This window comes from Conger conger, chromosome 12 (genome assembly GCF_963514075.1).
Source record: "Conger conger chromosome 12, fConCon1.1, whole genome shotgun sequence".
In the NCBI taxonomy this organism is placed as follows: Eukaryota; Metazoa; Chordata; class Actinopteri; order Anguilliformes; family Congridae; genus Conger; species Conger conger.
In genome coordinates, this window is record NC_083771.1 from 16,653,232 (window position 1) to 16,668,044 (window position 14,813).

General features: G+C 40.8%; 2 protein-coding genes and 1 long non-coding RNA gene across 6 annotated transcripts in view; 1 reads left to right on the forward strand and 2 right to left on the reverse strand.

Annotated features, from left to right (window-relative positions):
• The window catches only part of LOC133142541 (eosinophil peroxidase-like), a 36,143-nt gene extending 33,114 nt beyond the window's left edge, over positions 1 to 3,029 (reverse strand). For both annotated transcript variants that reach the window (XM_061263818.1, XM_061263819.1), the window contains exon 1: positions 2,895 to 3,029. The gene's annotated coding sequence lies outside the window, so the exon portion shown is untranslated. The remainder of the gene's footprint in view (positions 1 to 2,894) is intronic.
• LOC133142543 (prosaposin-like) lies at positions 1,953 to 12,383 on the forward strand. Of its 3 annotated transcripts, none has more exons than XM_061263820.1 (12): positions 1,953 to 2,050; positions 2,505 to 2,553; positions 2,662 to 2,773; positions 2,901 to 3,026; positions 3,228 to 3,359; positions 3,494 to 3,574; positions 3,928 to 4,111; positions 4,665 to 4,789; positions 6,162 to 6,242; positions 9,070 to 9,156; positions 11,263 to 11,339; positions 11,719 to 12,383. In XM_061263820.1, the coding sequence occupies exons 1-12, from the start codon at positions 1,999 to 2,001 to the stop codon at positions 11,765 to 11,767; spliced, it is 1,155 nt and encodes a 384-aa protein (XP_061119804.1). In that variant the 5' UTR covers positions 1,953 to 1,998; the 3' UTR covers positions 11,768 to 12,383. The 3 variants fall into 3 exon arrangements, with proteins under 3 accessions (XP_061119804.1, XP_061119806.1, XP_061119805.1); XM_061263822.1 differs by having other exon boundaries at positions 1,954 to 2,050; positions 2,505 to 2,554; positions 2,699 to 2,773; XM_061263821.1 differs by having other exon boundaries at positions 1,955 to 2,050; positions 3,494 to 3,568.
• On the reverse strand, positions 8,612 to 10,507 carry LOC133142544 (uncharacterized). The gene is made up of 3 exons (XR_009710190.1): positions 10,460 to 10,507; positions 9,801 to 9,878; positions 8,612 to 9,193 (listed from the first exon to the last, which is right to left on the reverse strand). It is a non-coding gene; the product is annotated as an uncharacterized LOC133142544 (long non-coding RNA).
• Positions 12,384 to 14,813: the final 2,430 nt, after the last annotated feature.

Sequence of the window (14,813 nt, forward strand, 5' to 3'; positions counted from 1 at the left end):
AAATAGCACTAGTTGAAATTAAATGTGCTGAGAACTGATTATTTTAATTGTCAATATCCCACAAAAACTGAATATATAATTTTTTCCAGTTACATTTGTGTATTCACCGTATTTTTCAGAATCATTTTGTAATTAAACGGATTGAATTATATCAATATAATCTAGTGGGATCATGGTGAAATGGCTTTGTTCAGGTGCATATTGTCTTTGCTATTTAAGCTATGTTATTTATACACTGCCATTTTCCTGTTCATTATACGTGCATTTCGGAATCAGCCTTTTCCCAGTTTACCAATGCTCGCCAGCAGCAGGTGGGCTGTCCCATCAGAGTCAGGATCTACTCCAGGTTTCTTCCTGTTACCAGCCAGAGAGTTTCTCCCTGCCACTGTCACCATAGAGCTGCTCGTAGGAAAGCTCTTCAGTCATTGTAAAGCTGCTTTGTGACAACGGTGTTTGTAAAAAGCAATATGCTAATTGAACTGAACTGAATATTCCTCTGAAAGGAACTTCTAATCACCTTCCGCAAGTCTATGCAATGTGATAATAAGGATTGTTTAAAACTCTTAAAAATATATCGAATTAAATTCCTTTAAACAGTTTCATTGTTTTGCTTTCTCTCAAAAAGTAATACATATTTTCTCATTATCCTGTTATTAGATCCTGCTGATGACGTTATGTTCCACCGAAAATGCATCTTTGGTCTTCCAGATCATTTCAAAGGTGCATACTTCAATATCATGAGGTATCGACTTGAAAAGAAAAAATCCGACAAAATATGTAAATTAGCTAATTTGTATACTTTATTCAATATATTATCAACATAAATAATATATTATATTATTTTTGTAACAGTCTATAATCTGAACCAAGTAGGATATCATTATAATTCTTTACCAGTTTATCACCAGTACACAATGGTTATTTTTCTAGAAATTTCGTATTTTTCATGAAGAAAATTTAAATTTCAGGATCTAACAGCGAGATTTATGATGCTGTACCCACCCCTAAAGCTTATAACAAGAAAACAATTGGCTCACAACATTCCCCTGGATATGGAGTAAAGGTTTGCAAAGTTTCATGATGAGAGGATCCTGTAATATCGTCCATAATCAGGTTTTGAGAAAACCGACTCAAAGACAGAAATGGTAAATAATTATACTAATTTCACCGGACACATGGCGTAATCATTCACAAGGTGGTATTATCCCGCAAGTTTAATAGATGAAGGATGATTTGCAACAGTAAACAGAAAAAAAGGAAATTACACTGAAGGTAAGATTTATTTATTTTTAAAAATTACCTTTTTAAAACCGAGAAACCTCTTGGAATACAGATACATTATATTACATTACATTAATGGCATTTGCCAGACGCTCTTATCCAGAGCGACGTACAACAAAGTGCATACCCATAACCAGGGATAAGTGCGCTGAAAGACCCTAGAGGGAAGTACAATTTCAACTGCTACCTGTACAACAAAGATAAGGATTTTTTTTAACAAACAAACAAACAAACAACAAAGCAAAAGTGACCAAACTTAAATATCCAAACACTGCTTACCTAGCCAACTAAAAATACCGATACAAAGTAAATCACAGAAAGACAACAATTAAGGTTCACAGGGAGGTAGGGAGGTAGGGAGTTACGGGGAGAGGTGCGTCTTCAGTTTGCGCTTGAAGGGTGGGGAGAGATTCTACAGTTCTGACCTCAACGGGGAGTTCATTCCACCGCCATGGAGCCAGAACAGACACAGAACAGAACAGATACAAATGGCACTGGAGCGATATACCTGCGAGCGTCTCATGTAAGATAATATAAAGATATTAACTCAAAGAAAGAATGCGATGTTGTGAAATCTCCAGAAAACCGCTAAGCAACTCTGATTGGTTTGCTTCAAAACCGCCTCCCATCTCAGAATACCTGCGGCGTTTACCTGCTGAAAAGCTGCGTTCTCTCACTAAATTCCACATTTTGGGGGGTGTTTGAAGACCGACAAAAATGGCCATTTTAAAGTTTGTATTTTTCATTTTTATTGTTTCCCACAGCACAGGTAAGTGCGAATAATATGACGTTTTAAACGTTTAATATATATATTTATTTCAGCATCAGCTGTCATTTACCAGTTTACAAATTACTCACATTAACGGACCAGTCTACCTTTAGTTGTATTAAAATGTTTCTTTTAGTTGCATCTATAGTATCTAAGTACCCAAGACAGTATGATTTCTGTTAATTATTTGGTTAATTGCATTTTCAAGATTTAATTATCCACTCCAACGTATTTAATAGGCAGCCTATGTCCGATAACATAGGGATTCATTGGTTGATTAATTTGTTTGTTCGTTCATATTTGCATTTTACAGTTCTCAAACAGGTCAGCTGGCTAGTAGAAATATATGCATCAGATTGAGTAAGCGCCCCGCAGTGTTACGTCTGGAATATAAACCGCAGCTTGACCGGCTTTCAGCGTGTGCTGTCTCCTGTCTCTTGTCTTGCGTGTCCAGTTGTTGCTAGGGTTATCGATGCGCGGACCGCACGGGACAGGTTGTCTGCGGTAAGTCCACTCGCAATTCGTGCAGATTTGAAAACGGTTTTTATTGTTCACCTGAAGGCAAAACAACCGCCCTGATGACCGGGTTTTCATCATATGATTCGTTTACGGGTTACCGCCGCTCATTTCTCCCCTCTCTCGCCGCAGACGCAGGGCAGCTGCAAAGACTGCACAGAGATTCTGGAGCTGTTCGCAGACATGATCTCCGACAAGGAAACCCAGGTGAGCAGAACTTCCTTCCGTCGAGCCCCACAAACGGAGGAGAGGTGCCGTTATCCGCTTAGCTATACCTTAGATTACTTTTTTTTTTTTTTGTATTAGATGTTATCACTGAAAAGCTTACCCACAGGCCCGGATCATGGACATTCTGAAGGAGCTGTGCCTCCAGTTGCCAGGCCCCATGACCCAGGACCTCTGCCTGGACCAGGGCAAGCACATCCTGCCCACGGTCGTCCACTTCCTGTCCGACTTCATTGTGGGTCCCCCAACATGCCATAACATCCTCTAGCCATAATTATTTCTATCTGTTTATTATCTCAATTTATCATCAGTATGTGTCTGCCATAAATGGTATCTCTTGGAACAGATTTGTAGTTTGTAGACATTGTATAGCATGTGATGTACAAATAAAGTGATAAATAATCAGCGATAAATGTGTTTTGTTGCTTTTCCACAGAAAACAAATCAGATATGCACAATACTGGGAGTGTGTAAGAGTCAATCACAGGGTATGGAACAGGAGGTGCTGACCAATAAGATCGCTGAGATCCACATATCACCTGGGCCTGGCACTATGACATGGCATGAGGTAACAGTGTGTGTGTGTGTGTGTGTGTGTGTGTGTGTGTGTGTGTGTGTGTGTGTGTATGTGTGTGTGTGTGTGTGTGTGTGTGTGTGTGTGTGTGTGTGTGAAAGCGCTGACAAGGCCTTTGTGTTTTTCAGACACCGTCCTCTCTGCAGTGCACCTTCTGTCTTTTGCTTTTCAAGAGTCTGGACACTCTGATCCCCAAGACTGAGGTAGAGGTAAAACACACACACACACATACATACACACACACACACACGCACACAAACACACGACACACACACATACACACACACACCACACAGACACACGCACACATACACAAAGACACACACACATACACACACTGTGTCTCCCCTTGTCTGTGTGGGTTTCCTCCTCCCACAGTACAAAAATCATGCAGGTTAGGATACTGGGGGGATACACTAACAGGGCGTTGCTGCAAAAGAGCATCTCCGCTCAGTCAACTTTCCCTGTACAAATAAAGGTTAATAATTTTTTTTTTAAATACACACACACAGAGTATGGCTGCTGCAATGTATGCAACTTAAACCCAGATCTCTCCTCTCAGTGTATCATAGTTACGGTGCTGTCCCAGATCTGTGGGATCCTACCTGGGTTTTTGAGAGGCAGCTGTCAGAGCTTGGTGGACCGCTACGTGCAAAGGCTGCTGGACTTCCTGCTGTCCTGGATCACGCCCAGGAACGTGTGCCGCCTGCTCCGCTTCTGCAGCTCCCAGAACACAGCCTCTCCAGGTGAGCTTCCCCGCAGCTGGGGGAGGGAGATACACCCTGCCAGGACCTCTACTCAAGGTCATTTCTCTCTCTCTCGCTTTCTCGGCTCGTTCCAATCTCTTCGTGTTAATTCCTTGCGCCTTTTCTTCGATCCTAACTGCACCCATCGGAGGACGCGAGGAAAGGACTTGAGGAAAGGACACAAGGATGGGGGAATCAAGGAAATATGTCTTTCTAGCATCAGTCGGAAGCCGCGTCAGTTACGTACATGGGTAAACTGGGAGAGGTGGATGAACAGGACGATCCTTTATAGGTCACACATTCTGAAACAACTGCCGTAAAAAGGGTGCACTTGTGTTTCCTTCCTCAAGGATTATTCAGGAGCCTCCTAGCTCCTCATTCCTTCAAGGAGCATTTAACAAGTTGGAATGTTGTTAAAGGTATGGGACCTTGATCAATTTTTGCGTCAGTCAAGAGGAAATGAGGACTGATAAAATATGCGATTGGAATGAGCTCTATCCCTCACTTTCTCCCCTTCATTCCCTTTCTCTCTCTCGCTCTCTTTCTCTCTCAGACTGCGACTCGTGTCAGATGTTGGCGATGTTGGCACGATTCCACTTGGGCTTCAACACCACAGATCTTCAGACCTCTGCCTTCCTGGAGTCTGTCTGCCAGCTGTATCCCAGCTACATCCCAAAGGTCAGCCCCGTCCACCAACACAAACCCCGCCCATGACCCCCTCCCCTTTCCGGCCACAGCTCCACCCCTATACTGTCAGCCCCGCCCCTCACAACACTACAAAACTGGCACCAAATTCTGGGCCAGGCAAGGTGAATACAGTTAATGCAGGTTTCTATTCAGACACAGGTAAATGTGATATCATTTTCAAGAGGGTTGCACAATGGCAATATTGACATAATCACTTTCATAGCATTTCCAAACATGCTCCCCCCAGTAGGAGCAGCTGAACTGCTGGGGTCCAAGTCCTGTAAAATACCTCACATCTCACATTCTCACACGTCACATTCTCACACGTCACATTCTCACATCTCACATTCTCACATCTCACATTCTCACACGTCACATTCTCACACGTCACATTCTCACATCTCACATTCTCACATCTCACATTCTCACTTGTTACATTCTCACACGTCACATTTTCACGTTACATTCTCACATCTCACATTCTCACATTCTCACTTGTTACATTCTCACACGTTACATTCTCATGTTACATTCTCACATGTTACATTCTCACATGTTACATTCTCACATGTTATATTCTCACATGTTACATTCTCACATGTTACATTCTCACGTCACATTCTCGCATGTTACATTCTCACATGTTACATTCTCACTTCACATTCTCACATGTTACATTCTCACGTCACATTCTCACATGTTATATTCTCACATGTTACATTCTCACGTCACATTCTCACATGTTACATTCTCACATCACATTCTCACATGTTACATTCTCACGACACATTCTCACGTTACATTCTCACGTCACATTCTCACGTCACATTCTCACATGTCACATTCTCACGTGTTACATTCTCACATGTTACATTCTCATATGTTACATTCTCACGTCACATTCTCACGTCACATTCTCACATGTTACATTCTCATATGTTACATTCTCACATCACATTCTCACATGTTACATTCTCACATGTTACATTCTCACGTCACATTCTCACATGTTACATTCTCACATGTTACATTCTCACGTCACATTCTCACATGTTACCTTCTTACATATTTCTCAAAAACATGTATTTTTGAGTTATATATCAGTTTTGGGGATGCGCGTGTGTGGTAGGGTTTTGATTTATCCTATGGAAATCCCAAAAGAGCATAAATACCCTTCATAGAAGAAAACATGTGCACAGAGATGATCCGGTGCTAGCTAGATTCACTAATCAAATCATACTTTGTGTTTGTGAAACAGAAGCCCAGAGATAATTTCACACAGCACACGCCAGATTATCCGGGATTGTTTAAGGCACTGAATCAGGGCCCAGGTGACATGTCTTTCTGTCTGTTGTTATTCCAGTGTGACTCTTTCACCCTGCGCTATGGGCCTGTTCTACAGAAGTCTCTGAGCAAGCCAGGGGGAATCCAGAACCAGTGTGAGGTACAGCTTTCATTTCACTCTGTTTATTTATCCTTTAGTTATAAAGGCAAATGTTGTCTGCCTTGTTGAGTCATCTCCTATAACCCAACCCCACACAGTCAAATCTCCAGTGTTAATTCAACTCTAACTGCCCCACCCCACACAGTAAAATCTCCAGTGTTATTTCAACTCTCGCTGCATATGTACAAATCAGACTGGTACTATATGTACTCTGGAAGAGTTGATTTCACACTGAATAGCTGTGTCTACTTGAACCAGCACCAGCTTCACACTGCTAATCTCAGACCAGCTTTAGTCAGCTTTGGCCAGGGGCTCTAAGCTCGATTGTACGGTCTGTATCAGGTTCTCAAACTGGTTACCACAGTGGGCCATGTACATGCTGGTTTTCATTCCAACCAGTTAATGCTGCCTTAATTTAGTCCAATAACTCATTCAGCCATATGCATTTAACTGCATTAAAGCACAGATTATGAGCAACAGTTTTTATTTAGACAACATGAATGACACATTCCCCTTTATACACATTGGGCCTCATTTATCAATATTTTTGGAAATCCATGTGCAAATGTACGTGGGATCAGAAACAAACGAACAACTTCCGCCACATTTTTGAAACAGGCGTAGACACAGCTTTTTTTTTTCCTGTATCCAGGCGTGTATGTTGATAAATACCAAGTAATCATACATCAAAGGCACGTTCACAAAATTTGTGATCAGCATAAATTGACGCCCCTAAAACACCATATATGGAATTATCGGCTTTTTAAAGACATAGTCGAAAAAATAAAAAAGATTCTCTGGGAGATGGACGTTCTGTTAATGGAAGTACAACATACACCGATCACCCACAACATTAAAACCACCTGCTTAAACCAGTTTTTCACGATTAAAAATGCTTTAAACTATATAAACTTGAAGGCAATTCACTTATGATTATTTGCGTATACAGTGTGCATGTCATATAATGTGTGTGTATAATGTGTTTATAGACAAGTATATACCTGTACAGTTTTAAAGTATTTTTAATTATGAAAAACTGGTTTAAGCAGGTGGTTGGCTGATGGTGTATTTTTATTCCATAGTGTAAGCAGTGAATTGTCAGAGCAGGGAAAAACTAAAACCTGGCAATATAGCCTAGCTGTTGTAAACTCTTTCTCAAGTAACATGCGCTACGCAACAGGTAAAAAGAAAGTGGATTCACATTTGGCACTTTGTGATGTGACGTCTGCAAGGCAGCAGTTTCAGCTCCGCCAACCATAGATTATGTGTGCATATTATTACTTCGCTAGCAGCTTTTCTTTAATGTATTTTTATGCAATGTATCTGTATTTATGATACTGATCTAGCTATTTTGCTAAACCCGTTGCAATTAGTTTACTATTTTAATAAGTTGCTGCCTTCCAGGCTTCACTTAGGGAAGGAAAGTATACCTTGGGTTGGAGGAACGCATTGGCAAATTATAGGAGAGGCGTCGCAATCTGGAATCCCACCGAATGAAGTTGAATAGCAACAAAGCCTAATGTTGCTTTCATGTTATATCAGAATGACCGAATTACCTCCTTCCGACTGGGAAAAACAGTTCACATCAACCTCTGACATTAAACGTGATGCAAAAAACTAAACTCATAAACAAATGCACATATCAGCCACACGTGATGCCACTTCTACAGTCTACCATGATGTTTTCAGGTGAAACTTGAACTTGAACCCGCCGTTATTGTTTGTTGTTTCTTTTGTCTTATGGAATTTTTACCGGATGAAACATCACCCATTTTAATGTTGAATCCTGTTGCATTTTTATCCAATTGGCATCCACTCTAAATTAAAATAAAATATGAATTATGGAATAATAAAATAACAACCACGCTTTACAACTGTGCTCTTTCATTTCCGTGCACAATACGAACAGCTAACCCTTCGTTAGATTTCTTAAGCATGAAATAATGATGCAATGGCACACAGCCGGCCAAGAAACAGCAGGGCAGCCAAGTTTGGTTCTCCAGAAATGGGGGGGGACTATCTATAAAAAGGATAGACATTTCTACATGGATCGCCCAATATTGATGCAAATACCCTCAAATTTAAGCTGGCCAAATACTTACGGATTGCACTGTGTCTACATTATTGATGTAATTTATTCATACTGTTTATAAACAGTCTAAATAGTTGAAATTCAAATATTCAGAGAATTCCTGTGTCTGTATGAAGAGATACATGCTGGTAAAGTGTTCCTCTGGGCTGAAGCTGGAAAGAGGTCAGGAGAAACGGCAGGATGAGTGGAGAGAGGGCCTACCCATCCGGGAAACTCCCCTCCCCTGCGACCAACCCCCCCCCTCTCCTGCCCCTCTCCTCCTGCCTGAAGGGTTTAGAATTGATTTTGAGTGTGGCAAATGCATTCGGAGCCTGCTGCCATTGTCTCACAACATGAGGACCAAAGAAGTATTAATGGCAGTAAACTCAAAGGGTTCACCGCAAGATACAACACCACGGGTGAGCCTCAGGAACAAAATGTTCTTGTTCAGTTTCGTGTATGGAGAACAAAATGAACTGCTCATGATCCAAAGCACACCACCTAATTTGTGTTTGTTCAGCTCCTACGAAAAAACTGACGTCCGAAAACTTTGAAAAATCCAACGTTATTTGTGCAAATGCATTTCCGATGGATTTACAGTGAATTTGATTCGGCTCACGTTTGATAAATGAGACACATTATGTGCAAACCCACAGCCCTAATTCAGATTATTATATCATCAAGATCTGAGGCTCAGTGGCACTCAGTGGTCTGTCAGGTTTGGTTACAGTTGTAATGTGGGCGTGTGGTCTGTAGGAGGCGCTCCTGTGTACAGCAGAAGAGGACCCGTGTAGGAGAGGGATGGACAGGTGCAGGGACCAGGAGACTGCAGAAAAGTGCAACGTGAGTCCCCTTACCCCCACGCTCAGTCACTATCCATCTGCAATAGGTTTATAAATATCATATTACATTATTGGCATTTGGCAGACGCTCTTATCCAGAGCGACGTACAACAAAGTGCATACCCATAACCAGGGATAAGTTCGCTGAAAGACCCTAGAGGTAAGTACAATTTCAACTGCTACCTGTACAACAAAGATAAGGACAAGGGCCAATTTTTTTTTTTTTTTTGAACAAACAAACAAACAAACAAACAGAGCAAAAGTCACCAAAGTTAACTATCCAAACACTGCTTACCTAGCCAACTAAAAATACCGATACACAAAGCAAGTCACAGAGACAACAATATGTGATGATTAGAATATTTTACGATATGAAACGTGTAGAAAACATTCATTTTGACATGATTATGGTGCCTTTTATATACAGAGACATCTTAGATAGGATTGTAAACTGCCTTATGTTACAAAATCAGCCAATTCATGTAAGAATTATATGGCAGTTCCATAACACATACTGTATGCATTTATTTGCATGTATTTTCTGTGTGCAAGGCTTTGTGTGGGTCTGCAATCGCTCATTTATGAACTAATGACAGTTATGGTAGAAACTACGTCTCCACACATTTTATGACAAAAGAAACTCACTCCCCCATCATGAAGTCAGTTGTTAGGAGGCCATCAGGATAAAGTTCAGTGGCTGCGCTCCTGCTCTTCTGCAGGTGCCTACATAGAAGAAAGTCACGGTATCCCTCTCTGTAGCTCTCAACAGACTGTTCTTGGAACTGTCAGCTCACAGCCTAAATTGATATGAGCACAATTTGAATGGACACAGGAGCCGTACCTGTGTGACAACACCTGCTTTCAGTATACTCAATGTTACTTACTCAAGTGGTTTCATTATCTGCTTTATTTTGGCAGATACCTGTATGTGAGTGTAGTCTGTGTCTGACTGTTAGCGTAGCCTTAGCCAGTAGTTATTCAGCTAAAGTCTCTGAATGAACATGGCGGGTGAAGAGCTGCATGTTTTGATTAACCGATTAGCCTACCACAGCAATTGTTACCAAAATATACAAAGTTTCACAGACCTTTTTTCCGTGATCGGAAAAGCTTTTTTCTTTTTACAAATATTTGTCAGCGCAATTTGTTTGGTCATTTTTGTGGTGCGATTTGAATATTATAATCTGAAAGTGTGATATTATGAAGCTGTGGGTGTTTTATCAGTTGATATTGAATGTGGAGTTTTATCCTTATTCACACTTCAGTTCTGGGGATCACAACCGAGTGCTTCTCTGTGGCTCTCTTACCATCAGGGCTGTCCACTCTTATCCAAAACGGGGCGGTGTGGGTGCAGGCTTTAGTTTTAGTCCAGTGCTGAGGCACCTGATTCTACTTATGATTGGAGACCATGATTAGTTAATATTTAAATCAGGTGTTGTAATGGTGGACTTAAACAGAATACCCACACCAGCCCTTTTCAGATAAGACCGGACACTGTTAGTTTACACTAGGGGTGCCCAATCACATGCCCTGGAGGGCCAAGAGTATGCAAGTCTTCATTCCAACCTATTGCCACACCTGCTGATTTCACTAATTAACACACCTTCAACCAGAGAGGAGGGAACTAATTACTGAAATCAGCTGGTGTCATGATTGGTCGGAATGAAAGCCAGCATACTCTTGGCCCTCCATGGCACATGATTGGCCACCCGAGCTTAAGCCAATGTAGTAACTAATGTCGTGTGCTGGTTCCCTCTGAACGAACATGAACAGGCTGTGTACAGACCTACCTAGTCATTCAACACAAATTCCAAGTAGACTTTGAGACTTATTTATGGTTAGAATTCAGCTGGTGTATCTTCTAGAACAGGGGTGGGAAACTCGTAAATTAGGCCACAGCAAAATTCTACAAGGCAAGAACATTCAACAGCTGCTGTTTATATCACGGAATGTGGCCATTAATGAGAGATCATGTTAACAATTAAGAGCAGAAGTTGGTCCGAAATCCAGAAACGGGTACGGCCCTCCTTATAGAATGTGGTTAGTCTAACTTCAGCCAGCCTGCTGCTTGAATGTAGACGTGTCACACTTCTTTGCTCTCTCCTTGCAGTCTGTGTCCTTCTGTCTGAGGTATATGTGGAGATCAGAACCGCAGTCTCAGGAGCAGCCCATCGCTCTAAACGGAGGGTAAATTACCCAATAATGTCGCCCGTGATGTGCAGAATCAGAGTGCCGTGTTTGAGCACCGATAACAGTGACCACACACTGTTATCAGCGACTGTGCTGATAGCGTAGCCGCTGAAGCTGTTGTCATTCATGGTCAATATGGATTTAATAGTGAAATTATGTGAATACCATACTGAGTAAACACTGATTAGGCGTTTGCTGATACAGAGTGGAGGCAGGAACATGGCTCTCCTCACGTTAGCACTGATAGGGCTTCCAGGATTTACACATTTTTTTCATATAGCTATTGTCTTTCTCTCTGTGTCTCTCTCTCCCACATACCTGGTGGAGGATATACGTGAATATGGTTTCTTCTTTCTCCACTGACCCTGAATGGCAGAATGAAGACTGAGGACTCTGAGGCTGATTCTCCAACTGCTTTCCACTGACAATACACTTACAATATCAACAAATGAGATCCAATATACCATACACATCACTAATACTGCACTTATTAACAAATTAGATTCAAGATACCATACACATTATTAAACTTACTTATTAACCAATGAGATTCAATATACCATACACATTACTAATACTGCACTTACTTATCAACCAATGAGATCCAATGTACCATACACATCACTAATACTGCACTTACTTATCAACCAATGAGATCCAATGTACCATACACATCACTAATACTGCACTTACATATCAACCAATGAGATTCAAGATGCCATACACTTCATAGACAATGCACTTATAAATAAACCAATGAGATGACATTTTTCATCGGTCATGGAGCGTCTGGGCTGCATCATTTGCACATTATAGCTTCGTGAAAATACTGTGCCCTTCCCCCTGTGTGACACTGTTCTTATACACAGACATTCTGAATGGCAAAGAATGCACTCTTCTGTATTTACCATCAGGGAAGATAACATTAATGAATGATGAATATCATTTTCTTTTTTTTTGTGCTAGATATAAGTAAATAGATTTGGCTAACCATCAGTGAGGGTATTTCAGCTATTCCCAGAAATGAAATGATATTCACTTTATGACCGTCTCTACACTTCTCCAGTATGAATGCACTGGCTCAGAATTATGCTATAACCAATTTGATTTGTTAGCCAATTAATCGTAATCTTCTTAATGCCAAACATTTGATTTGTTGCTTTTATATTTAAAAATGTAATAAAGGTTTCATAAAAAAGTATGTCATTCTCTGTGTTGGAGGCTGTATTCGCAGGCTCCCATCAACAATACCGACAGAAGTAAATATATGTTCTTAATGTTCATAATACCACAACAGTGCCTGGTAAAAGCAAAAATGTTTCGCATGGCAATTAGAAAAAGGACATATCAGACAGGAATATTTCAGAAATGATTACGCTTTCAATTAAAATCGTTAACACAAACAGGAAGGAGACATTGATTTACCCACTCTGTGGGTTAGAGGGGAGAACACCACTGAAAGGACTGGAAGGCACTCGTGCGGGAGGCAGACTGAACAGCCTATAAACTAGTGGCTAAGGTACCTGACAGATCCAGAAGGTTGGTGGTTCAAACCCCAGTGTAACCACAATAAGATGTGTGCAGCTGTTGGGCCCTTGAGCAAGGCCCTTAACCCCACATTGCTCCGGGGGGGATTGTCTCCTGCTTAGTCTAATCAACTGTAAGTGGCTTTAGATAAGAGCATCAGCTGACTGTAATGTAATGTGAACAGGACAGATAAGGAAACTCAATTCCTGTAAACACGGCCGGCTTCTCTGCCAAACTCCGCCCCTCCCCGTGAGGCAGACCACCTATGAGCGCGTTCCTCGTAGTACGGTTGGCTCTATGACGTCTGAGAAAACGTTCTCCAACCTTTAAAGCATAGGCTTACGTCATTACTGATTCGGGCTACATGCCCAACACACCCTCAAAACGGGAGCAAACATACCTCAAAGTTACAAAACGTTGCACACCGTTGGGAGGAAACATATCGTTCCTAGATATTCCTGAAATTTGTATTCAGGTATAAGCAGCCGTTTCTGTAAAACGGTAAATCCCATGAAATAGAATATGATTGCCTGTACTTTTTCCTCATGTACATCTTTGATGCAAACAATGCCTTAAAGGTGCAATAGGTAGGATTTTTGTGTTAAAACATTGTTACAAGACCATTGTAAATCCCTTCCTATCATTGAAAAGGGCTCACTGACATGTTGACTCACCCTCTGCCTGTGTTTGTAGTCCTTAAATTCAGGTTTTAAAATATACAGTTGATGGCCCGACACTGTACCACAACATTCTATAACTGTTCAAGCTCATTGGTTGAAAATTGGTTCTAATTGCCACAGCCAATGGCGTTTCAACATCAGTGCGTTCACAGACAAGGGGGAGGGATAACAGTGTTTGAAGGTGTTTGTTGTTCCTATTCCTCTCTTGACCGTTAGAACTCCAACATTACCTATTGTACCTTTATAAGTATACAGCAAAAGTAAGACGCTTCACTGTAAGACGTCTGTCCCATACGTTCGGTCAGTACTGCACGTCTCATTGGATTTCCATATGGTGAGCAGTCACAGGCAGGGAAGTAAATGACAAAGTGCCATCAAAGCTTCTCCAACGTCTCTGCAGCACTTAGTGCCTTCACACTTCATATCTGTGTGTACATTTTTATTGTTTATTTCATGAGTAATAGTTTTCAGAAACCCATTCTAGTATGCACATCAACTCTGGTACTCTCAAAAGAATCTGTCATGAATTTACAGTAACAGGGTTGCCATCATGTCCCCCTTGGTCAAAACATCAAAACATCAAAAATTATAAACTAGAAATGATAAAAAAACCTGAAAAATTGTCTCGGGGGGGATTCTTGTGATAACAGGGTTGACGTGTAATTGTTTTAATAATTAGTATATTGATTTCTCAATGAGGACACTTTAAACTTCATGGAAACTTGAAGTCTGTATTTAACAAATTAAAAGTCCTACTGAAATCAAAAAATCATAGTAAGGAACAGGCCATGCTCCATACCATTGTCAGCATATATGTTTTTTTTTTTTCTTTTTTTTTTATATTGAGGAAAACAGGCACAGTAATAACATATATAAAAATGAAGAGTTTACGTATTATTATTACAGTTTTATTTATTTTTATTGTTTCTTGGGGATACAAAAGTTAGTCCAGGGTTCAGAAAGTCCTGCCATGTGTTTCTTCCACCCATTGACTCAGCTGCTGATTTCACTAATCAGTTTGACCCCGTTTGAAGAATTGTGCTAATTAGCAAATCCAGGTGATTAGAACAAAATTCTGGGGAGGACTTTTACTTTCTGAACCTGGATTTTACACACTCACACACACCCACACACATACACAGACACACACACGCACATATATCAAACCAACACATTCTAACCTACAGGCCTAGCTCTCCAACTCTGCTACAACCTAATCATCCCACAAAGATGAATTAAATGCAGTTTGTTAAAAAAATAAAAT